This window comes from Centropristis striata, chromosome 9 (assembly GCF_030273125.1).
Source record: "Centropristis striata isolate RG_2023a ecotype Rhode Island chromosome 9, C.striata_1.0, whole genome shotgun sequence".
Taxonomy (NCBI): domain Eukaryota; kingdom Metazoa; phylum Chordata; class Actinopteri; order Perciformes; family Serranidae; genus Centropristis; species Centropristis striata.
In genome coordinates, this window is record NC_081525.1 from 39,963,571 (window position 1) to 39,987,935 (window position 24,365).

The 24,365-nt window shown below is 37.9% G+C and overlaps 1 protein-coding gene across 1 annotated transcript in view; it reads left to right on the forward strand.

Annotated features, from left to right (window-relative positions):
• abca7 (ATP-binding cassette, sub-family A (ABC1), member 7) overlaps window positions 1-24,365 on the forward strand; it is a 56,811-nt gene that overhangs the window by 14,424 nt on the left and 18,022 nt on the right. The window contains exons 9-30 of the mRNA XM_059341888.1: window positions 197-434; window positions 541-680; window positions 1,828-1,944; window positions 2,695-2,892; window positions 4,879-5,084; window positions 6,142-6,318; window positions 7,516-7,738; window positions 8,747-8,968; window positions 10,066-10,270; window positions 11,198-11,311; window positions 13,346-13,517; window positions 14,889-15,020; window positions 15,322-15,461; window positions 15,585-15,722; window positions 16,517-16,758; window positions 18,730-18,787; window positions 18,894-19,096; window positions 20,983-21,112; window positions 22,667-22,812; window positions 22,990-23,114; window positions 23,280-23,387; window positions 24,085-24,277. Of these exons, the coding sequence (XP_059197871.1) occupies window positions 197-434; window positions 541-680; window positions 1,828-1,944; window positions 2,695-2,892; window positions 4,879-5,084; window positions 6,142-6,318; window positions 7,516-7,738; window positions 8,747-8,968; window positions 10,066-10,270; window positions 11,198-11,311; window positions 13,346-13,517; window positions 14,889-15,020; window positions 15,322-15,461; window positions 15,585-15,722; window positions 16,517-16,758; window positions 18,730-18,787; window positions 18,894-19,096; window positions 20,983-21,112; window positions 22,667-22,812; window positions 22,990-23,114; window positions 23,280-23,387; window positions 24,085-24,277 (3,627 nt within the window). The remainder of the gene's footprint in view (window positions 1-196; window positions 435-540; window positions 681-1,827; window positions 1,945-2,694; window positions 2,893-4,878; window positions 5,085-6,141; window positions 6,319-7,515; window positions 7,739-8,746; window positions 8,969-10,065; window positions 10,271-11,197; window positions 11,312-13,345; window positions 13,518-14,888; window positions 15,021-15,321; window positions 15,462-15,584; window positions 15,723-16,516; window positions 16,759-18,729; window positions 18,788-18,893; window positions 19,097-20,982; window positions 21,113-22,666; window positions 22,813-22,989; window positions 23,115-23,279; window positions 23,388-24,084; window positions 24,278-24,365) is intronic.

Below are 24,365 nucleotides of genomic sequence, written 5' to 3' on the forward strand. Positions count from 1 at the left end.
TTGTGACTCTTTAAAAAAGTGGGCTGCAATCAACCTTTCAGTCTGTAGTCACTTTTCACATCATGTTTCTCTTATTTTCTGACTGAATATAATTGACCAAATGTTCTCCAATGTGTTTTCTTCCTGCATTTTTACCCTTTTCTTTATTTGCTGCCTTCTCAAACCCTTTCTCTCTGACTTCTCTGTCTTCCATCAGTTCTCGTCTCTCTCCAGCTTTACAGACATGAGCGCCGCTCTTCATCTTCTGTCTCCAGAGAATCGAACAGCGTTGCCCCGCGAGAGCTTTCGGGCTTTTTCGAGGATCATGTGTGGTCACCCTGAGGTCGGCGGGGAGCGAATCCCATCACTCAACTGGTACGAGGACAATGACATCAAGTCCTTCTTAGGGAAAAACGGCACTGAAGACACAGACTTGGACCGTGACAACGAAACCAGTAAGAGGCTGTTGGAAATGTTGTAAAAACTGAGCATCGTGTTTTTGCTTTGTCAAGAGTCTCTTTGTCTAACCAGCTGTTTTTACTGGTTCTTTCCTTCATGCAGCTCCATTTTGTAAAAGTTTGATCCAAGGTCTGGAGGCCAACCCTCTGTCCCGCATCGTGTGGCGAGGAATAAAACCTCTGTTTATTGGAAAACTGCTGTACACACCAGACACTCCTGCAGTGCAACAAGTCATGAAAGAGGTACACTATTGCACTTAAGGACTTGGACTTTTTAAAACATTGTCACTTAGATATATATTTTATTTATACATATATTGCTGACAGCATTGATAATGTTGTGTTTTTGTTTTAAGTATTTTTCTATATTGATGTTTTGTACTGTGCAACTGGAGGAGGACTTCTCCAAACAAAATTTCTTTGTCTTGTACAATGACAATAAAGTTCTAAAGTTCTGTTCTACAGCAAGTCAAACCTGAGAGAGTTTATCACGGCTTTGCACAACTTTTTGTCCAGTTGAGACTAGTCACTATCTTTATTAATCACCGAGTGATTGTAAGAAAATAACTAATTGCTGTTTGTCTGCTGGTAGAAGGAGAATAATTATACGCACATCATGTAGGTGCAAGACTATCAAAAGTTTGTTACTGAAGATAATACTTCTTGTTTTGCTGAAAATGTTGATATATTAACTATTGACAAGTTACAGGCAGATGTACAGTACAGGCCAAAAGTTTGGACACACCTTCTCATTCAATGCGTTTCCTTTATTTTCATGACTATTTACATTGTAGATTCATCAAAACTATTAATGAACACATGTGGAATTATGTACTTAACAAAAAAGTGTGAAATAACTGAAAACATGTCTTATATTCTAGTAAGCAAAGGGTGGTTACTTTGAGGAATCTAAAATATAAGACATGTTTTCAGTTATTTCACACTTTTTTTGTTAAGTACATAATTCCATATGTGTTCATTCATAGTTTTGATGCCTTCAGTGAGAATCTACAATGTAAATAGTCATGAAAATAAAGAAAAATGCATTGAATGAGAAGGTGTGTGTCCAAACTTTTGGCCTGTACTGTAGATGCAAGACTATCAAAAGTTTGTTAGTGAAGATAATACTTCTTGTTTTGCTGAAAATGTTGATATATTTACTATTGACAAGTTACAGGCAGATGTAAATGCTCAGGTTTTGTGTCGTACACTCTGACAGAAGTCCAAGAAACTTTCCAAAATGTAAAAATGTCCTCAGGAGAAATCTGACTTGGACCAAGAACCAGTTCTTTGAAATCTTAATAATTAAAAGCATTTGTACTTGTTGTAGGCCAACTATAAGGACTGTGAAGCAAATATAAACTAAGTAAACAAGTTGTGTCCTCTGAAGGTGAACAAGACTTTCGAGGACCTGCAGATCCTGCAGGAGCTGAATGAAGCCTGGGTGGAAGTGGGACCAAGAATCAAGAATTACATGGAGAGCAGTGTGGAGATCCAGCTGCTGCAGGTCTGACTCACCAGCTGCTTCCTCTCTACAGCAGTAGTTCTCAACCTTTCTGAGTCGCGACATGCATATTGTCCGCGACCCCCGCTCACTGAACAGAATCTCACACGCACAGTTCAGATCACCAAAAAAAGGAAACAAAATGACCAAAAAAGACAGAAATTGACCACAAAATGACCAAAAAAGACACAAAATGACTACAAAATGATCAAAAAAAGACACAAATTGACCACAAAATGATCAAAAAAGACACAAAATGACCAAAAAAGACACAAAATGATCAAAAAAGACACAAAATGACCAAAAAAGACACAAAATGATCCAAAAAGACACAAAAAGACCAAAAAAGACACAAATTGACCACAAAATGATCAAAAAAACACACAAAAAAAGACACAAAATGACCATAAAAGACACAAATTGACCACAAAGTTATCAAAAAAGACACAAAATGACAAAAAAAGACACAAAATGACAAAAAAAAGACACAAAATGACCAAAAAATGATCAAAAAAAGACACAAAATGATTAAGAAAAGACACAAAATGATCAAAAAAGACACAAAATGACCAAAAAAGACAGAACTGACTTCCAAAATGATTTGGCGACCCCCAGAAATCATCTTGCGACCCCAATTGGGGTCCCGACCCCAAGGTTGAGAATAGCTGCTCTACAGGAGAGAGGTGTTTTATGATGCATTTGGTGCTAAAAAAAAAATCCTTTTTTCATGTAACATGTTTGTGTGTGTGGCAGGATTTGTTGAAGCGGCCAGAGGTTGCAGTGCTGGTCAACATGCGGCTGGAGAATTCATCCTGGACGGCCTCGCGGATCGCACGTTTCCTGTCCACGCCCTCGCCAGACGCCCCGAGAAAACCTGGAGCGCCACGTAGCTGGCTGGACGTCTACAACGACCTCAGCCACACCATCACCACACTGGCACAAGTCTCTGAGGTTCTCTTCCTTTCATTCTGTTTTTCTGCTCATGCAAACATGTCAGAAACATTTTTTAAAGCTCTTTTTATATTATTGAAAATGTGAAAGATGTTAACCCTTTGATGCACAACATATTTTAACCCCTTCTAATGCACAAAATGGGTCAACAATGAACCGCATTCATTCCCTTCATGTTATTTAATGCTGCTGTGTGTTTCTGTGATCTATCTTTTGATATTTTACTTATTTAATGATTGAATATTCCAAGTATTTTTTAAATATCTTGTTTTTGATAACAACAGATCTTTATTTCCATTTTGCCTCTCAAACTTTATGAAGAAAAAAAGTTTTTGTATTATTACATAGCTAACTACTAAGGAAGCTTGCTAAGATAACTACTTAGCCAAGAAGTTAGCTAGGTAGTTAGCTTAGCAAGCTACTTAGCTAAATACTTAGCCAAGAAGTTAGCTAAGGAGTTAGCTAAGAAAGCTACTTAGCTAAATACTTAGCCAAGAAGTTAGCTAAGTAGTTAGCTTAACAAGCTACTTTGCTAAATACTTAGCCAAGAAGTTAGCTAAGGAGTTAGCTTAGCAAGCTACTTAGCTAAATACTTAGCCAAGAAGTTTGCTAAGTAGTTAGCTTAACAAGCTACTTAGCAAAAAAATGGATATGGGTAATTTTTGACCCATGTTGTGCATTAGAAGAGTAGTGACACAAAAAGGGATTCTATTAAAAAATGAACAAAGGAAAACATAAAATGAGGATGTATGATGATCAAAAACAAACTAGTTGAGGAAAACCTGGAATACTGAATGATGAAAATAATTTATTGCAAAGATATAGAACATAAAAACTCTGTCGGGTCACTTTAGACCCATGTTGTGCATCAAAGGGTTAAAACAGGGGCGTCAAACTCTGGCCCGTGGGCCAAATTTGGCCCGCAGTGTAATTTTATTTGGCCCGCGAGGCAATACCAAATTATTATATTATTATTGTACTATAAAAGCTGACCCGCCGGTATTATACGGCGCATTTACCGCTAATACTACAAATCCCACAATGCCCTGCTGTTGTTTTGGCGCGTCAATCAGGACAGGACCCAGAAACGCTCCTCTGTGACAGTCGTCATAGCAACCTCAAGCTAGAGCTGTCTCCCAGCTACCCCTTCCCAAAAATGGAGAAAAGAAAGGCAGAATTTATTAACCTGTTGAAAAAGTTTATTTGATATTTAAATCAGAAGGATGCAAATAGAAAAGAGGCATACGATTTTTATTTAATTTTTATTTAATAAATTAGTGACATTGATGTGTTTTTTATTTGAAATTTGATTTGCATGTCTGCACTATTTAGTTATGTATATATATATATATATATAACAGACACAAATTGACTACAAAATGATCAAAAAAAGACACAAAATGACCAAAAAAGACACAAAATGACCAAAAAAGACACAAAATGACCAAAAAAAGACACAAAATGACCAAAAAAATACACAAAATGACCTTAAAAGACACAAATTGACCAAAAAAAGACACAAAATGACTAAAAAAAGACACAAAATGACCAAAAAAAGACACAAAATGAACAAAAAAAGGAAACAAAATGACCAAAAAAAACCACAAAATTATCAAAAAAAGACATAAAATGTCCTAAAAAGACACAAAATGAACAAAAAAAGACTTGATGTGTTTTTTATTTGAAATTTGATTTTGCATGTCTGCACTATTTAGTTATATATTGTATGTTTATAAGCGTTGCTGGTTCCATATTTAATGTTAAAGCAAAACATGTTTGGTATATATTAAAAGGTTTATTTGTTCAATGTTGGCCCGCGATTTTATTCAAGTTTTAAATTTTGGCCCATTGTGTATTTGAGTTTGACACCCCTGTGTTAAAATAATAAAGGACTAAACAGTGAAACCTGCAGAGCGTGGCAGTAGTATGAAGAGGTTATCTTCATCTTCTCTTCATATTTTCTTCATTTCCTTTTATCCTCTGCAGTGTTTCTCTCTGAACAAGCTGGAGGGTTTGGAGACGGAGGGTCACATGGTGGACAGGGCTCTGGAGCTGCTGGAGGACAGGCAGTTTTGGGCGGGAGTGGTATTTATGCTGCCTAACTCCTCGTCTCCTGACCTGCCGCCACACGTCACCTACAAAATAAGAATGGACATTGATGATGTGACCCGGACCAACAAGATCAAGGACAGGTACTGAGGGAGCACCAACATGTCAGAAATGTTATGTACATATACTACTGGTCAAAAGTTTTAGAACACACCAACTTTTCCAGAATTTAATTGAAAATGATGCAGTTTAATGTCTCAGTGTACTCTGAAATTAATGCACATTTGCAACATTTAAAATTCGTTATTGAGCATGATAGTGTTTTGAAAGTAAAAAAAAGATTCAAAATCACATTCTTTGTTGGACTAAAGGACTAAAAAAAGACACAAAATGACTAAAAAAAGACACCAAAAGACACAAAATTACAAAAAAAAGACACAAAATGACACAAAATGACCAAAAAAAGTCAAAAAAAGACACAAAATTACTAAAAAAAAGACACAAAATAACCAAAAAAAGACACAAAATGACAAAAAAGATACAAAATGACCAAAAAAAGACACAAAATGACTTAAAAAAGACACAAAATAACCAAAAAAAGACACAAAATGACCAAAAAAAGACACATAATAACCAAAAAAAGACACAAAATGACAAAAAAGACACCAAAAGACACAAAATGACTAAAAAAAAGACACAAAATGACTAAAAAAAGACACAAAATGACTTAGAAAGACATGAAAAGAATTCAAAAATGGACAAAATAGCCCAAGACTCCATAGAGTTAAGTTGTTAACCCATTTCTTGTTCCCTGAAAAAGGCCTACTTGTATAATTCTGAAATGTACATTATTTTCCAGTTTTGGTTAAGCTTACCTTTTTTTATTTACCTCTGGCAGTTCACCACTTACCTTTGGACCCTTTCAAGCTGTTCATTTGACTTGAACTGCTTGAATTTCAATAAAAAACTGGAAAAATTGGGGTGTTCTAAAACTTTTGACCGGTAGTGTATATTGAACATATTCTCTGACTTATTTCTAAAAAATATCATGTTGCATTATACATGAAAGTATTACCTGCTTCTGTGTGTGTTGAAGAAGAAAAAAATCTGTTATATTTAGCTGTTTTTTCGTTCTTGGTGTCAACTTCATCCCTCCCTTGGATTTGAAAACACAATTTTTGTTGTTGTTTTCTTCTCCAGGTTTTGGGATCCTGGTCCAGCAGCTGACCCGTTTAATGATATGCGCTACATCTGGGGGGGCTTCGTGTATGTTCAGGACCTGGTGGAGAGAGCTGTGAGCCGCATCCTGACCGGAGTTCAACAAACAACCGGCATCTACGTCCAGCAGATGCCTTATCCCTGCTACGTGGACGATGTGTGAGTCGTTGGTCGTTGTAAATTGATTTTAGCCCATTTAGGCCTAAAACGCCTGGAAAAACTGCCTGTAAAACCTCTGGGCGATTTTGAAAGAACCCCCTAAAACCTGAAGTTTTTCTGGAAATTCAACAGAAGATTTTTCAGCCTCTGTAGCAGATAGAAATGAAATTCAAAAAGTATTTGAGAGCTTATACCTATATGTGGCTTTCATGAGAAGTTGAGTTTATTTGTCCAAACCTTCAATAAAGTTTTTTTTTAAAATCAACAAACTCAGCAAATGTTACATTTGTCTGAATAAAAAATCCTATGCATAATACTAATACATGCCCATTAGCAAGATGCTAACATGATATGACCACTGGAAGAACAAGACATAGTTCTCATTAGCCTACTGTAATTAAAATAATAATAATAATTATTATCATAATAATAATAATAAATAAATAATAATACATTTTATATAGGCCTATTGCACTTTTCAGGGTACTCAACGACGCATAAAGTAATAGAAGACATAAACAGTCATGATTTCTTATATCATCATCACAATCAATTGTTATTATTATTAATATTAATATATTATTGATATTATTATTATCTCCAGATGGCCACAAATCTGTCTGTTCTTCGGTGAAAATATGTCGTCTAAAAACATATTCCTCATCCATAAATGCCGGTCGATTGGTTCCGAGGGTTCAAAGTCCAGATCAGCAATAAAATCATCGGTGCTGTTTTCATCAGATCTCTTCCGTCACTTCCTGCTGAGCTCCTCCGCTATAGTCGTCTTCCTCCATGATTTAAAGTTCTGGAAAAGTCCTATGTTGCATTGCGACACTCCCACATGTGTTCTGATCATGATTCTGATTCATTTCATTGGGCAAGAGACCGAAAATATGTGGAAAAAAACTACAAATACTACAAAACGACGTATCCTCTGTCCCGGCCTTAATGGTAGAATAACACAACAGCACTCCCGGTTTTAATGGTAGAAATGTGATAATGCTTTCCCGCCTTAAATGGGTTAAAGGGAGAGTCACTCTTTCGGAGCTCCCATTCCCATTCACTAAAACTTCAAAAGAGCCGAAAAACATCTTTTAAAATATTTTCAACAACCTTTAGTAACATTCTAACAACTTGAGACTACAACGACTTTTCTTCAGCATGTAAATTTCAATGTTGGTTCCCTTTTTCTAACAGTTTCCTTCGAGTGCTGAACCGCTCTCTGCCGCTCTTCATGACGCTGGCCTGGATCTACTCGGTGGCCATGATCATCAAAGGCGTGGTGTACGAGAAGGAGGCCAGGCTGAAGGAAACCATGAGGATTATGGGTCTGGGAACAGGAACGCTGTGGCTCAGCTGGTTCATCAGCAGCATCGTTCCTTTCCTGCTGTCTGCAGGGCTTCTTATCGCTCTGCTCAAGGCAAGACAACCTCTCAATGCACAAGTTTTATTAAAGGAAAAATACACATATACACTACTGGTCAAAAGTTTTGGAACACACCAACTTTTCCAGAATTTAATTGAAAATGATGCAGTTTAATGTCTCAGTGTACTCTAAAATTAATGCACATTTGCAACATTTAAAATTATTTATTGAGCATGATAGTGTTTTGAAAGTAAAAAAAAGATTCAAAATCACATTTTATGTTGGACTAAAGGACTAAAAAAAGACACAAAATGACCAAAAAAAGACACAAAATGACTAAAAAAAGACACAAAATGACAAAAAAACGACACAAAATGACAAAAAAGACACCAAAAGACACAACATGACTTAAAAAATACACAAAATGACCAAAAAAGACACAAAATGACGACACAAAATGACCAAAAAAAGACATAAAATGACAAAAAAGACACCAAAAGACACAAAATGACTTAAAAAATACACAAAATGACCAAAAAAGACACAAAATGACTTAAAAAAGACACAAAATGACCAAAAAAAGACACAAAAAGACACAAAATGACTTACAAAGACATGAAAAGAATTCAAAAATGGAAAAAATCGCCCAAGACTCCATAGAGTTAAGTTGTTAACCCATTTCTTGTTCCCTGAAAAAGGCCTACTTGTATAATTCTGAAATGTACATTATTTTCCAGTTTTGGTTCAGCTTACCTTTTTTTATTTACCTCTGGCAGTTCACCACTTACCTTTGGACCCTTTCAAGCTGTTCATTTGACTTGAACTGCTTGAATTTCAATAAAAAACTGGAAAAATTGGGGTGTTCTAAAACTTTTGACCGGTAGTGTAATCAGCAAAGAAAATGTTAAGCTGTAAATAAGTAGTCTGTAGACAGATTTCTAGATGTAATAAGAGGATTGATATTAAAGTTTTATAACTTCTTTTTAAATGAACAGCTTTCTTTAATCTGTAACTTGTCTCCTGTCTTCACTGTTCATTAATTTCTGTTCTTCTTCTCTCCAGTGGGGGGACATCCTGCCGTACAGCGACCCGGCTGTTGTGTTCTTCTTCCTGACGGCGTTCGCCACCGCCACCATCATGCAGTGTTTCCTCATCAGCACCTTCTTCTCTAAAGCCAACCTGGCTGCAGCGTGTGGAGGCCTGATCTACTTCGGCCTTTACCTGCCGTATGTCCTGTGTGTCGCCTGGAGAGATCGCCTCAACACCACACACAAAGTCTTCGCTGTGAGTAAATGATTTAGATCAGGGGTCCCCAAACTTTTTTCGGTGGGGGCCACATCAGCTTTTCTTCCTGTGATGGGGGCCGGGGTCAGTCTATAACAGGAAATGATATGGGCCAAAGTGACCACCAGTGTTATTGTGTAAATATAACGATCATTTGTTGGCCTTGGCACCACCTGTTGGTTTGCAAAAAAGTAATAAAAAGTCTTCACATGTTTATTTGAAGTACCACAGATATTCCTTTTATTTTGTAGAAAATGAAAACACAAGCTGATGCCAGTTAATGATTTTGTAACAGGTACAGGTGAAAATAGATTCTGCATTCAGAATCTATTTTCCGTTCCCACATTTTGTTGACCGACTCTCTTCGCTACTACTGTAAATAATTCACAACTAAGGTCAATTTTAATTAGAACGCCTACCTTAATTATTACATGTGGATATTTTATGAATAAATATATAATAAATGCAATTTAAAAAAAACAGGCCATGTTTAGAGGGATTGTTTGGGATAGTTAAGTGGGCCGCTCTAATTGCTTTGGCGGGCCAGAAGTGGCCCGCGGGCCGTAGTTTGGGGACCCCTGATTTATATATAAAGTTCGAGAAAAATGACTTGGGTAACACTTTACAATAACAACTAAGTGATGTTTTTAGATGGTTTATAGACCAATTATTAACCATTTACAAAGTTTTCAAAAAGCATTAACATACTTAATATGGTGTTAAAAATGTTATAATGAGTGCAACTAAAACTAATAATGAACTATTAATCATAATTTATTGGTTTGTTAATGGTAAAGTAGAATAGAATAGAATGCCTTTATTGTCATTATACACATGTACAATGAGATTTTAGAGCTGAGTCCAAAAAGCAGTGCGACAATAAATAAAATACATAAAAATATACAATATAAAACATAAACATACACATACTTAAGCAAGTAAATGTCCGTGGGTGGTCCGCAGCACCTTTCACACCTGGAATTTAGGTGTGGATCAAACTGAAAAGTCCTAAAGTCCGGACCAAACCAGATAGGTGTGAAAGCGCCCTAAGTGTCCTTTTGCCAAGATGAAAAGTTAGCCTTCTCTTCTTCCCTCAGAGCTTCCTGTCCCCGGTGGCCTTTGGCTTTGGCTGTGAGTATTTTTCTCAGTATGAAGAGCAAGGTGTCGGCATCCAGTGGTACAACCTCCACGCCAGCCCCGTGGAAGGAGACGCATACAACTTCACCACCTCCATCCTGATGCTCTATGCGGACGCCTTCATCTACGCCACCGCAGCCTGGTACATCGAAGCAGTGTTTCCTGGTACGACAATTTTAATTTATTAATATTTAATTCATTTTGTGACAACCAGGGGGTTAAATTTAAAAGTTACTGTGAGATGTGCAAGATGGCAAGCAAACTACAAACTTTTAGTTTGAGGATCACTTTGAAAATTGTGTTGGACTTTTATCTTAGAAATGACTAAATATTCTAGTTAATCTATGAAGATAGTCGTTCAATTTAAAAAGAAAAGCTACTTCAAATTTGGAAGCTGCAACGTGAAGCAGATTTTTTGTTGTTTATGTTGTGTAAAAGTCCAATTTAAACTCAGTAGTAGATTTTTATTTATCCCACTATATTTGAGTGTATATTATATTGGTACTTTTTTTAAAATTTTGATAATTCCCGTTGTTAACCCTTAATAGGGCACTCATTGAAATACTTGCAAATTCCAAATTTCAACCCTAGAGAATATTGGAGGATATTACATACAGCCAGAATGTGTAAAAAAAACATACGGACCCGGGGGAGGGGGGTCATATTTTGAGAAATAAATTTACGAGATTAAAGTGACAAATCTACGAGAAAAAATGTGCAGATTAATGAGATATAAAGTGGTGAATCTGCGAGAAAAAATGGCTTTTTTGCCAATTTTTTCTTGTAAATCTTTCCAGATGCAGATCACGCAGATTTGCCACTTTAAATCTCTTAAATCTGCAACTTTTTTTCTTGTAGATTTGCCACTTTAATCTAGTAAATTTGCAACTTTTTTCTCAGAATATTTTTATTTTTTATTTTGGATATCCGCTGAAGTTAGCAAATACGGTTCTTCGCCAGATAAATGATAAAAGGAATATTTTGTTTCATTGTCGTGTTTGCTGATGTGCCTGTAGGTTTGCATAACATTGTACTCCCTATCTTAACACTTTCTCTTGATGGAATATGTGAATATGTGTGTTTTTACACCAGGTGAATATGGGATCCCCAGGCCCTGGTACTTCATCTTCCAGATTAACTACTGGGGAGGAGTTCCCCTGGAGGCAGGCATGCCCATCCCCCCAGCACCTACAGAAGAAGGAGAAGGTAAATTAACTGAATATCATTCGTAGCTGTTTAAATGTGACATTTAAGTGGCGTTGCGTCTTCACTTTTTATTCTGCATTTAGACGAGTGTTTTCAGGAGGAAATCTGCTGCATACTGTCGTCGGGGTCACCATTTGTTAGAAAAATTGCATGAGGAAATCTTGAAAATTGATAATCTGTCACCAACAGAAAAAACCTCACCATTTTTCTGCGCAGATCGTTGATGGGGAAATGAAGAGCTGGAGACGTCCAAGTTTCTCAATTAATTATTTTAACAATACGGTGATGCAAAAGTGTGTGGAATTCAATTGGGTATTCAGCCAGACGGCTAGGTGGCGCTGTGATAAACTATCACACAACACCGCCATGTCCGCGCATGCGTAAAATCTTCCTTCTTCTGTTATCATCTTTGTTTATTTCCTGTCCTGGAGCATGTATGTGACGTAAACACATACGTGACGTGAGCAGATCAGATCAGAGTTTTGTGTCTTGTCAGTGTAGACGACACGCTACGGAGGAGAGGATTACACTTTTACACTTTGGAGGGTGGTTTCAGATTTTTGCGTCTTTAAGCCCCAAAAACGCGGTCACCGTCTAAACGAAAGGCACTTCCCATAAAATATTTTGTCGTTTTTACCCACAAGCGTCCTCGTGTAAACGGGGCCTCATTTTGGCTTTCTTTGTCTGAGCCAACTGGAAAAGTTCATTTACAAGAGACCGTTAGTTTTTAAAGCAATCATTTAAAGATTTTGGTGGCCCCTGTGGACAAAACTCGTGTCGTAAAGATCTTGATGTCCAACCCGGGGAACAGGCATTAAGAATAACTATATAGTAACAGCCAATATTTCCTGCCACATGCCATCACACTGTACAATAACAGATAATAGTCTGGTTCATTACATACCGTCGTTATGCACTTTATGTGTGTTTTATGCACACTGTTCATTGCACCTTATTTGTTTCATAGCACCAACATTTTTATACTGTATATTCATATTTATTCTGCACTGGAATTCTACTCCTTAATACATACTCCTTCTTTAGACACTTTATTTTTATTTTTACATTACATTTTATTGTATTTCTATATTTTATTGCTTGAAGTATGCCTAGGTTGTTCTTTTTATTTAATCGTGTTGTTATTGTCTCTTGTAAAAATGACTTCAGACAGCTGATGACAGAACAGTGGCAGGATGAAAGGAAATATCATTACAGTAGTGATTCATCCTCGTGAAGAAAGTCTGACTGAATTCTGAAACTAAGAAAATCACCTCTAGAAGTCTAAATCAGTTGTTTTCTGTCACTTTTAGTCCAATTCAGACACATTTGCATTGTGAACTTTTCCTGCAATGTTTAATCTCCCAGTTAAAGTTCAATTTCTTTGCAAATGTCTTATATTTTAGTAAGTATCTATCTATCTATCCATCTATCCATCTATCCATCTATCCATCTATCCATCCATCCATCCATCCATCCATCCATCCATCCATCCATCTAATCTTTATGTAGGTCATACCAAGGCATCAGTTTTACGTTGAGACTATTTCATAACCATCTAAAAACTTCTAGAAGCTGCTTTAAGTGAAGTCACATCACTGATAAGAAGCTTGTTGAGTTTTAAATGCCTCTCATTTAGCGGCCACCTGCAGTCTTCTCCTCCAGTCTTAATACCAGTTAAAAGTTCATACTGGTTGCTTTGGGTGTTTAAGCCAATTAACTTCAAATAAAGTAAATGAGCTGAGGCAATAAGCCCATTAATTACCAGGCTTAAGAGCACGAGGAGCCTGAGGGTGAGAAAGAGCATCATTGTTCTGTCGTGGGAGAGTAATCTCCTTCATGCTGGACTCAACACGTAAAAACATATTGTAACCCCACCTGGCTGATAATTTCTAATGAAATACTTTATTCTCATTATAAATCATGATGAGAGGAGAATCAGCACTAGCTAATTTGCTATTGTAACACTGCAATATCTACATAGATTAAACGTTGTATTGTCCCTTTTGAAAAAATACAATGCTTTCCCGTCTTCAGATCACATTGAACCAGAACCCACTGACCTGGTTCTGGGCGTGAGCATCAGGAACCTGGTGAAAATCTACAAGAAGGGAGCCAAACTGGCTGTCAATCACCTCAACATGAAGTTCTACGAGGGGCAGATCACATCATTCCTCGGACACAACGGAGCAGGAAAAACCACCACCATGTAAGCAGCAGACACTCAGTCACTGTCGGGCTACTAAATATAATGATATCATATAAAACTAGAAGATCTAAGGAATCTATAGTAGTCTAGACGGATTTCAGAATAAAGGTCTCCTATAAGAAGTGAGGAGCATTTATGGGTACAAGTCAGGAACCGGCCTACCTTACATATCTCAAGGGTGCTGAGTCCAAAAAAAATGGTTCCCAAGCGAAATTTTTGTTTTTGACCTTCTAATTTGTATCAAATGGCCACCAAATTGCCCATCTTGCTCAGTCATTGGACCATTTCCCCTTAGTTTTTTTGTAAGTAGGCAATCAAGATGAGGAAATTAAGTTTCTGGATCTATAGTCTAGAGTCAGAGCAAGGATATAGTGGAGGCTCAGTGTCTTTTTTAGGTATATATATGCAAAATACCAACTGGAACATTTAAAAGTGATTGATTGAATATTTATGTCGGCCTTAAAAAAAACACACAAATAATGCTTAATTTCACCTTAAAAGTTGGCATTTTGCATATATATATATATATATATATATATATATATCAGGGGTGTCAAACTCTGGCCCGCGGGCCAATATCAAATTACTATATTATTATTGTACTATAAAAGCTGACCCGCCAGTATTATATGGCACATTTACCGCTAATACTAGATTTATTATTGTTATTTTATTTTTAAATGTATTAACCTGTTGAAAAACTTTATTTTGATATTTAAATCAGAAGAATGCAAATAGAAAAGAGGCATACGATTTTTATTTAATTTTTATTTAATAAATTAATGACATTGATGTGTTTTTTATATGAAATTTGAATTTGCATGTCTGCACTATTTAGTTATATATTGTATGTTTATAAGCGTTGCTGGTTCCATATTTAATGTTAAAGCAAAACATGTTTGGTATATATTAAAAGGTTTATTTGTTCAATGTTGGCCCGCGATTTTATTCAAGTTTTAAATTTTGGCCCATTGTGTATTTGAGTTTGACAGCCCTGCTTTATATTAAGGTGCTTGTAATAACCATTAATTAACAAGTAATAAAGCCCTTGTAAGTCCTTACAAGATGCTTATTAACATTATTGTGTGTTTATAAGCTTATATAAGTGTTAATAATGGCATTACAAACACCCATGACCCACCCATTATGTCTTTGCCATGCCTTTATTAATCTTATTATGTTTGCTTATTGATATTAAAATATACTTTATTGCTCATCTATTATAAGTTAACTATAAGTTAACTATGCTTTTTGCAACTGCCGGATCTAAAGCGAGAACAATGCCTTATTACTTGTTAATTAATGGTTATTAAGGACCTTATTATAAAGCGTTACCAAGGTTTTTATTCTCATGTGCCTTATGTTTGACAGATCTGTCCTGACTGGTCTGTTCCCGCCCACCTCGGGGACTGTTTACATCAAAGGGATGGACATCCGCCATGACATGGACATCATCCGGAGGACGCTGGGAGTCTGTCCACAGCACAATGTCCTGTTTGACATGTAAGACTTGTCTGTCATTGCAGAAGTTTTTGATTTACTCTGGTTAGGTTTGATGGATTTCAGAAATTACAACTGTAGATTTCATACCTCAAGCTTCTTTTCAGACTCTTTTTTTGTGGTTTTTAATATTAGTAATAGATTATTTAATTAGCAGGCAGTAATGCCCCCTGCTCCGTGCATGGTGTGTTCACTTGTGTGTAAAAAAGGATGGGGTAAATGCAGAGGTTGAATTTCCCCATTGTGTGATTAATAAAGTAATCTTCTTCTTCTTCTCCTTCTTCTCTGTGTGTTTCTGTCTCAGACTAACCGTGGAGGAGCATGTGTGGTTCTATGGCTGTCTGAAGGGTTTGTCTGAAGAAGAGGTGAAAGCTGAGCTGGACGTTCTGCTGGAGGACGTCGGCCTGCTGCACAAACGACACGAACAGACCAAAAACCTCTCTGGTAAACTAGTTTAACTCTGATATTCTCACTTTCTTTAAATTGTAGAATCACTGAAAGCTGCGACAACTACAACAAAATGGATTCTGTTCCTAAATGAAAACCCTCCCTCTGTTTCTCTGTCAGGTGGCATGCAGAGGAAGCTGTCTGTGGCGATCGCGTTTGTTGGAGGCTCTAAGGTGGTCGTCTTGGACGAACCCACAGCCGGGGTGGATCCTTACTCCCGCAGAGGGATCTGGGATCTGCTGCTCAAGTATCGCAAAGGTGCAGTAAGAAGCTGTGGATCTCTTTGGGGTTTTTTTTGAGAGGGTCGGTGAAGGAGACAATCCTGTGTTGGAGTGACAACCTGATAGATTTATTTGGCTTTCCCTAAATTGAAAGACTGCTCAACCATGGGGTCGGGACCCCAATTGGGGTCGCGAGATGATTTCTGGGGATCGCCAAATCATTTTGGAAGTCAGCTCTGTCTCCACTGTGTTAATGTTTTTTAGTCTTTTTGGTAATTTTGTGTCTTTTTTTGGTAATTTTATGTCTTTTTTAGGTAGTTTTGTGTCTTTTTTGATCATTTTGTTTCTTTTTTGGTCATTGTGGCTTTTTTTGTCATTTTTTGTCTTTTTTTGATCATTTTGTAGTCAATTTGTGTCTTTTTTGGTCATTTTGTTTCTTTGTTTGGTCATTTTGTGTCTTTTTTTGGTCATTTTGTGTCTTTTTTTGATCATTTTGTGGTCAATTTGTGTCTTTTTTGGTCATTTTGTGTCTTTTTTTGATCATTTTGTGGTCAATTTGTGTCTTTTTTGGTCATTTTGTTTCCTTTTTTGGGTCATTTTGTTTCTTTTTTGTATGATCTGAACTGTGCGTGTGAGATTGTGTTCAGTGAGCGGGGGTCGAGGACAACATGCATGTTAAATTGGGGGGTCGCGACTCAAAAAGGTTGACAACTACTGATCTAGACACCAGGAGGAAAGAACTCCAACTCAACCTGAAAAAAATCTCAACATAAGGAGAAAACTTTTAGACTAATCTAAGCTGAAGAACTGTCTGTGGTTTCTCTCCATCAGACCGGACCATCATTCTGTCCACCCACTACATGGACGAGGCGGAGCTGTTGGGGGACCGGATCGCCATCATCTCCCAGGGAAAACTCTGCTGCTGCGGCTCGCCACTTTTCCTGAAATCCCGCCTGGGATCTGGCTACTACCTGACTGTGGTGAAGAGGGAGGGACTGGACCACAGCACTCCCAGCAGCACCAGTATCTGCACCAGTACCAGCACCAGTACCAACAAGCTGCCTCCTCTCAAGGTCTGTTTTTATTTCTCTCCACTTTAACTCTCTACACTCCGAGCAGTGACCTTGTTTTTCCTGCAACTCTATGGAAAAAGCACAACCATAGCTAGAAGTAAGGAGAAATAAATAAATATATGTGCAGTATAACACAGTTATAATGCCATAAATCAGTAAAAAGAATCATAATTTATTTTACAGAGATGAGGGAAAACATGGAATCTATATACAACATTTTTCCAAGTGCCCACATGTACAATATTAAAAGAAATGGGGCTCCACATGTTACACATATTGAACTATGGGGTTACATTTTGCTGCTCTGTGTAAACCTCCTGCAGTTTAGTCCAAGTTTCACTAAATTGTTGAGTCAGCTTAGTCATTCATGGTGTCAGATGCAGGAGTGCATACATTTTTTTTTTTTTTTTTACAGGATCTGGTTTTTGTAAACTGTTTATTTTTGCAGAAATGTTAAATGAGACCTGTAGAATAAAGTGGTTTTGATGAAATATCAATATTTTAAGCTTGGATGTGATATTGCCAATAATTAGGGCCTCGGGGCAATCGCACCGAGCACTACTGTTATACTGTGGATTTCTTCTTCTTCCTCTTCCGGACGCAATTTCGTCCCGCTACTTGTCCTACAACTTAAAGAGTTGCAGGACAAATTATATATCAAAACTTGCGGTTTGATCAGGATCGGTGTGCTATTACTTTTCTCTACAGAATACAAATCCCATTCATTTCAATGCCCAAAATTTAGCATTGAAATGAATGGGACGGGTGACAAAAAATGAGCGAAAAAGAACAATAATTGGAGATTTTTAAACGTCTACTTCTCCGGCATAATTTCACCTAGAGACTCCATTTAAACTTTAAACAGTAGACACAAGTCTTGTGTATCGGTGTATTAATCCACGTTTCGATAGGTCATATAGTTTTTTATCAATCCCTGTTCAATGACCATGATCATTTTTGGAGAAATTCTGAGATTATAATGGGTGTGTATTGCACGGAATGTTCGTGTCACAGTGTAGAGGGAGAGAAAAAACTGTCAAAAAATAAATTTGAAAACTGCGCTCCAGGCCGCAAATTCCACTCTACAGAAATAATTTATACATAGAAACGTAGGAAAATTAGTCTTCTCCCTCACAATCCTCTGGTAAAGCTGTCAGAGTTATAGTTTGGGCGTAGGACGCACAGATGATCCACCAACACCACCAACAGCCTCATTGGCTCCCATATTAAAAACGCAGGAAGATATTTGAAAAAGGGAAATAACAGTTTTTTTAGATCACTCTAACAAAGCTATTTTTTCATTTTTCTTAAAAAAAAAAACATATGTAGACGTTCAGGAAGAACTCGGGATGCTCAAAGTGAAGTCGGAGCAATGATAGGTATTATGGTTTTGCCAAAAATGCTTTCTGTTCAAGGCCAGAAAATTCCAGTCTGTCTACCTCTGCTGTCACTGGAACAGGTGCCAGTTAATTTTGTTGATTGCTTTGATCTGATTGCCTTTGATCTTTGATGTGATTACAGTTACAGATACACACACACACACACATGCACTAAAGTGCGCACACTCCTCACACATGCATATACATGCTTCATACACGCACACACAGGTAACTTTATGCGATTTTCGCTACACACACACAAATGCGCGCGTAAGTGCGTACACTCCTCCAGATACATGTTTCTCACACACACACACACACACACACACATACACACACACACACACACACACACACACACACACACATTTTGAGGTTAAAGGGCATAGTTTGAGTTTGATAGTCTCTGAAGAATCTCATCATAGTGTACACACACCGGCAGTAGCCCCCGTGGCCCTTTCAGAATTTCCCCAGAGGAAATTTTCTAGTTTTATTTTTATTCTTCTCTTGGAAGTAGCTTAGATGAGGTGATAACAGCAGTTTGGCAGTGAAACAAAGAGTAAAGTAAAGTAAAGTCCTCTTTGTGTTTCAGGACAGCGAGTCGTCCATGAGTGAAGACACCGGCCTGGGAAGTGAGGAGAGCAGCTCGTGTGAGTGTTTCAGTCGTATCGTACTAACAGTTTAGTGTTGATGATTAAATACCTCAAGCTAAGATCTTAATCATCTCTCTCCCTATCATCATCTTCCTCACGGCAGACCTGGCGGCGTTGCTCTCCCTGGCGCAGCACCACATCCCGGGGGCGAGGCTGGTGGAGGAGTCGGGGCGGGAGGCGGTGGTCAACCTGCCCCAGACGTCTGCTAAGGACAGCAGCCTCGGCGTCTTCCTGTCAGAACTGGACCAGAAACTGAACGAACTGGGCCTGAGCAGCTACGGCCTGTCGGACAGCACGCTGGAGGAGGTGAGACAATAAATAAACTTGATCCATTTGCCAAAAACCTTAATTTCCCTTTAGCATGGAGGCCAAAGCATCATTTCACACTCTGTTCCATTGTAAAGATGACTCATGTTGAAGGTCTAAATGGTTACTCTAAAGTCATTATGCACGCAATTAACCCTTTATCAGGCAAAGAACTATATTTAGTAACTTCAGGTAATATTTAAGGAAAAAAGTTGCAAATTTACTAGATTAAAGTGGCAAATCTACAAGAAACAAAAGTCGCAGATTTAAGAGATTTAAAGTGGCAAATCTGCGCGAAAAAAGACTCAGATTTACGAGAAAAAAGTGGGAAAAAAGCAACTTTTTTCTCCCAGATTCACCACTTTAACCCTTAATAGGACACTCATTGAAATACTTGTAAATTCCAAATTTCAACCCTAGAGAATATTCGAGGATATTACATACAGCCAGAATGTGTAAAAAAAACATATGAAAATAATATTTTGAGAAAAAAGTTTATGAGATTAAAGTGGCAAATCTACGATAAAAAAATTTGCAGATTTATGAGATTTAAAGTGGTGAATCTGGGAGAAAAAAGTTGCTTTTTTCCCATTTTTTTCTCGTAAATCTGCAACTTTTTTCGTGCAGATTTGCCACTTAAATCTAGTAAATTTGCAACTTTTTTCTCGAAATATTACCGAACTCTAACTACCAAATATAGTTCTTTGCCTGATAAAGGGTTAAAGACAAGTTTAGGCCTTAACTAATGGAGGTTGAAGGCAGTTTTTCCTCTCTGGGTGAGGTTTAGTAAGGCATCAGTCGTCCAACAAAGTGTGATCTGCAGAAGCTCAGTTGGTCTTATCAGGAGCGCTGGATATTTGTGGCGCTGCCGAGGTCTTAATGGGTTTAACGCTAGCATCAGATTATCTCTGATAGCGGCGTCTACTGATAAGTTTATTCAGTCTGAATAAGCTACTCACTCTCCGCTTCTCTGACCTCCATTTAAAGCTGCTGGAGGCTTTTTTTACTGCCACCTGCTGTCTACACTTTCAACTGTTCTTCAATGAAAAAAAATGAATGTTTTGTTGCCCAAACATAGCACTAAATAAATAGAAGCTTAAACTTAAACTTGGACAAGTTGAAATGAATGTCTCAGTTTGAACTTAAAGCTGCAAAAGAGATAATGTGTCCATTTAGACAATGTACACTACCGGTCAAAAGTTTTAGAACACACCAACTTTTCCAGTTTTTTATTGAAATTCAAGCAGTTCAAGTCAAATGAACAGCTTGAAAGGGTCCAAAGGTAAGTGGTGAACTGCCAGAGGTAAATAAAAAAAGGTAAGCTTAACCAAAACTGGAAAATAATGTACATTTCAGAATTATACAAGTAGGCCTTTTTCAGGGAACAAGAAATGGGTTAACAACTTAACTCTATGGAGTCTTGGGCTATTTTGTCCATTTTTGAATTCTTTTCATGTCTTTGTAAGTCATTTTGTGTCTTTTTGTGTCTTTTTTTGGTCATTTTGTTTATTTTTTTAGTCATTTTGTGTCTTTTGGTGTCTTTTTTTGTCATTTTGTGTCTTTTTTTGTCATTTTGTGTCTTTTTTTTGGTCATTTTGTGTCTTTTTTTAGTCCTTTAGTCCAACATAAAATGTGATTTTGAATCTTTTTTTTACTTTCAAAACACTATCATGCTCAATAAAGAATTTTAAATGTTGCAAATGTGCATTCATTTCAGAGTACACTGAGACATTAAACTGCATCATTTTCAATTAAATTCTGGAAAAGTTGGTGTGTTCTAAAACTTTTGACCAGTAGTGTATATTTACCCTGTTGTCACAGCTAAAATTCACCACAGGGAATTTGACTTTTCACATTAGATATTATTATATTCTGTTTATTTGCAGATCTTTTTGCGAGTGGCAGAGGAAACCGGTGTGGATGCTGAACCGGAGCAGCAGGCTGAATCTCCCAGCAGCCCTCAGCCCTCCGCTGGGCCGAGGGTGAAGGGACGACACGCTGAAGAACCAGAGACGGGTATGGACTAACACTAGCAGACACATAGATCTGTGTACATTCCACACAGTGTTTCCATGTTCGCTCAGTCTGCTGTTTGGTCTCCAACTGTCACTGTCTGTTTTCATAATGCTGCCAGGAAGGAAAAGGCTTCGTAAGCAAGGTACCTTCATCTCATCCTGTACTGAAAATCATCATAGGTAGAGTTAAGATGGACAAAAAAAGAGGATTTAACTGAGTTTGGTTGAACGTTAACACACACACACTATTTTCTGTGTACTCTATTTCATTGTTTTAAATATCTTTAGATTTAAATTCCAAATGTGTTGTTGTCGTGTCATGTTTTTCTGTGGCTCTGATCCTACGATGGTCTCTTTCATGTCAGAGGTGAACAGCTCTGGAGTCTGTGTGTTTATCAGCCCCCAGACTCTGGACCTGCCTCCCCCTCCACATCCGTGCGGCGCAGTCCCTAAATGTTTTTAAATCTCACTTAAAAACCTCTTTTCTCTTGCCTACAATTAAAGTTTTTTGTTTTGTTTTGTTTTGTTTTTTCTTCCTCTGGCAAGTTCTAGGGAATAGTGTCCCCTAGTAATCCCACAGTGCTTCTAAAATTATCCCATCTTCTTTTATTTATTTTGAGGCTACATTTACATGATGACGGTCTGAACAGAAGACGCAAAAGTGGCGTCATGTCTTCACTTTTTATTCCTCGTTTAGACGAGCGTTTTCAGGAGGAAATCTGCTGCATACGGTGACGCAAAAGTGTGTGAAATGTGATTGTATGCAGCCAGGCGGCATCACTTAAAGCCATAAGAGCATCTTTGGGCATGTGGAAGTTTTCACGCCACACATTTTCATCAGCTACTCCTTCCACAAAGTTCTCCACCATCACTAGATCTCCCAGGTCTCGTTCACAGCCGTCTGGCTCCTCCCACCAATCGCTGCATCCAGAATGTGATGGAGGTAATTCCAGATCCTTCTCTGTTCACTAATACTATCTGTACATATCCTGGACATTTGGTGGAAAGACTCCTGTAAGTTTATTAGAGCTGCCAGAGCAGCTTGAAGGTCCCACCATGGAAATAATCCCACGTTTCTTTATTTCCTGTCCTGGAGCATGTATGTGACGTAAACACATACGTGACGTGAGCAGATCAGATCAGAGTTTTGTGTCTTGTCAGTGTAGACGACACGCTACGGAGGAGAGGATTACACTTTTACCCTCTGGAGGGTGGTTTCAGATTTTTGGGTCTTTAAGCCCCAAAATCGCCGTCACCGTCTAAACGAAAGGCACTTCACATAAAATATTTTGTCGTTTTTACCCGCAAGCGTCCTCGTGTAAACGGGGCCTGAATTTAATTTTGTTTTGTTTTGTGTTTTTTTGTTTGTTTGTTTCTTTCTTTTTTTACCATTGTCAATTCTGTATTTTATTGCACTTTTTGCACTTTTGTGTGAAGCACTTTGGTGCAGCTCAGCCGTCTGTAAATGCGCTATATAAATAAATTTGACTTGACTTGACTTGATCAGCCAAATATAATGGTTTAAGCTTTACCTCTATGTTTTCCACGCTTGCAGAGCCTCAGGAGACAGACCCGCTGAGCGGAGATGGCCGAGGTGGGATCCCTCTGAGCGGCTGGTGGCTGACCTGGCAGCAGCTGAGAGCTCTCTTCATCAAGCGCTGGCTTTATGCTCGGAGGAGCCGCAGGGGCTTTTTTGCTCAGGTGATCATAAATATCAGCAGGAGCTGTTAGACATCTAGATTCAGGTTCATCTAGTTTCATAATGAAAACTAACACTCTCCCTTCTCCATCTTCTCTTCTCTAATCAGATTTTAGGGGCTTTGTAAACTTAAAAAACTTGTTAGCAGATTTTTCAGCTAAAGATTGTTTGTGTTTCAGATCGTCCTGCCTGCTGTGTTCGTGCTGGTCGCTCTGCTCTTCAGCCTCATCGTTCCTCCGTTCGGGAAGTATCCCGCCCTGCAGCTGCAGCCCTGGATGTATGGAGAACAGTACACCTTCTTCAGGTAGGCCTCCACCCAAATACTCACTTAAAATACTTTTAATGTGTTTGTTTCTTCTGCTGTGAATTGCTTTGGTCTACTCTACTTCTGTGAAATTGCTGGTTCTGTTTCCTTGTTATTGTTTTTTTTTTTTTTACGAGCATCCTGGCCTCTGCTTTATATTTACAGCAATGACGCACCGGGGAACCCAGCCATGGAGAACCTGCTGGAAGCTCTGCTAGATCAGCCAGGTTTTGGTACCAAGTGCATGGAGAAAGAGGACGAAGACAACAGCACGTAAGACAATCCCTGTGAATTTCTAGAAGGAACAGGCGCTGAAAGAAACAGTGATGAAGCTAGTGTGTCACATAGGGTAACGCTTTATATTAAGGTCCTTGTAATAACCATTAATTAACAAGTAATAAGGCCCTTGTAAGTCCTTACAAGATGCTTATTAACATTATTGTGTGTTTATAAGCTTATATAAGTGTTAATAATGGCATTATAAACACCCATGACCCACCCATTATGTCTTTGCCATGCCTTTATTAATCTTATTTTGTTTGCTTATTCATATTAAAATGTACTTTATTGCTATAGAAGATAGTTCTCTTGGTCAATGCAATTGTTTGTAAAACTATTTTCTGATAACAGCCGGGTTTATTCATTCATCTGTCACCAGTTTATTTATTTCATTTTTAACTGAACTCATTTCAATCTTCATATAGTCTTGTCCCTGATCTTGTATGTACTTTAATTGATGTTGAATGTGGTTGATTGTTCTTATTTTATCATGGTGCTGCCTTCTTGGCCAGGTCATTCTTGAAAAAGAGATTTTAATCTCAATGAATTTTACCTGGTTAAATAAAGGATATTGATTGATTGATAGCTTAAGTCTGTAGTCGATGAATGAACTTCATTTTTCATTTTTCATACCAGACATTCAGCTTACAACACAAACCTTTCCTCCATGTTCACTCTGCTCCTCCTGCAGGAGTCCTCAGTGTGAAGAGGAGCGAGGAGGTCTGTTCATGCGGCCTCAGGTCTCGTACTCCACCTGGCAAATGTTCAGCAGAGGCAACTGGAGCACAGACAAACCTTCTCCAGACTGTAAGTGTAGCACAGAGGACATCCGCCGGATGCTCCCCGACTGCCCGCATGGCGCCGGGGGACTGCCGCCTCCACAGGTCAGTCTGCTGCAAGGTTATAATAGTTTTGGATTTTTCATTAGTTTTAGTTTTAATTTTGTTGTGAATTTTTGTTTTCAAATTCAGT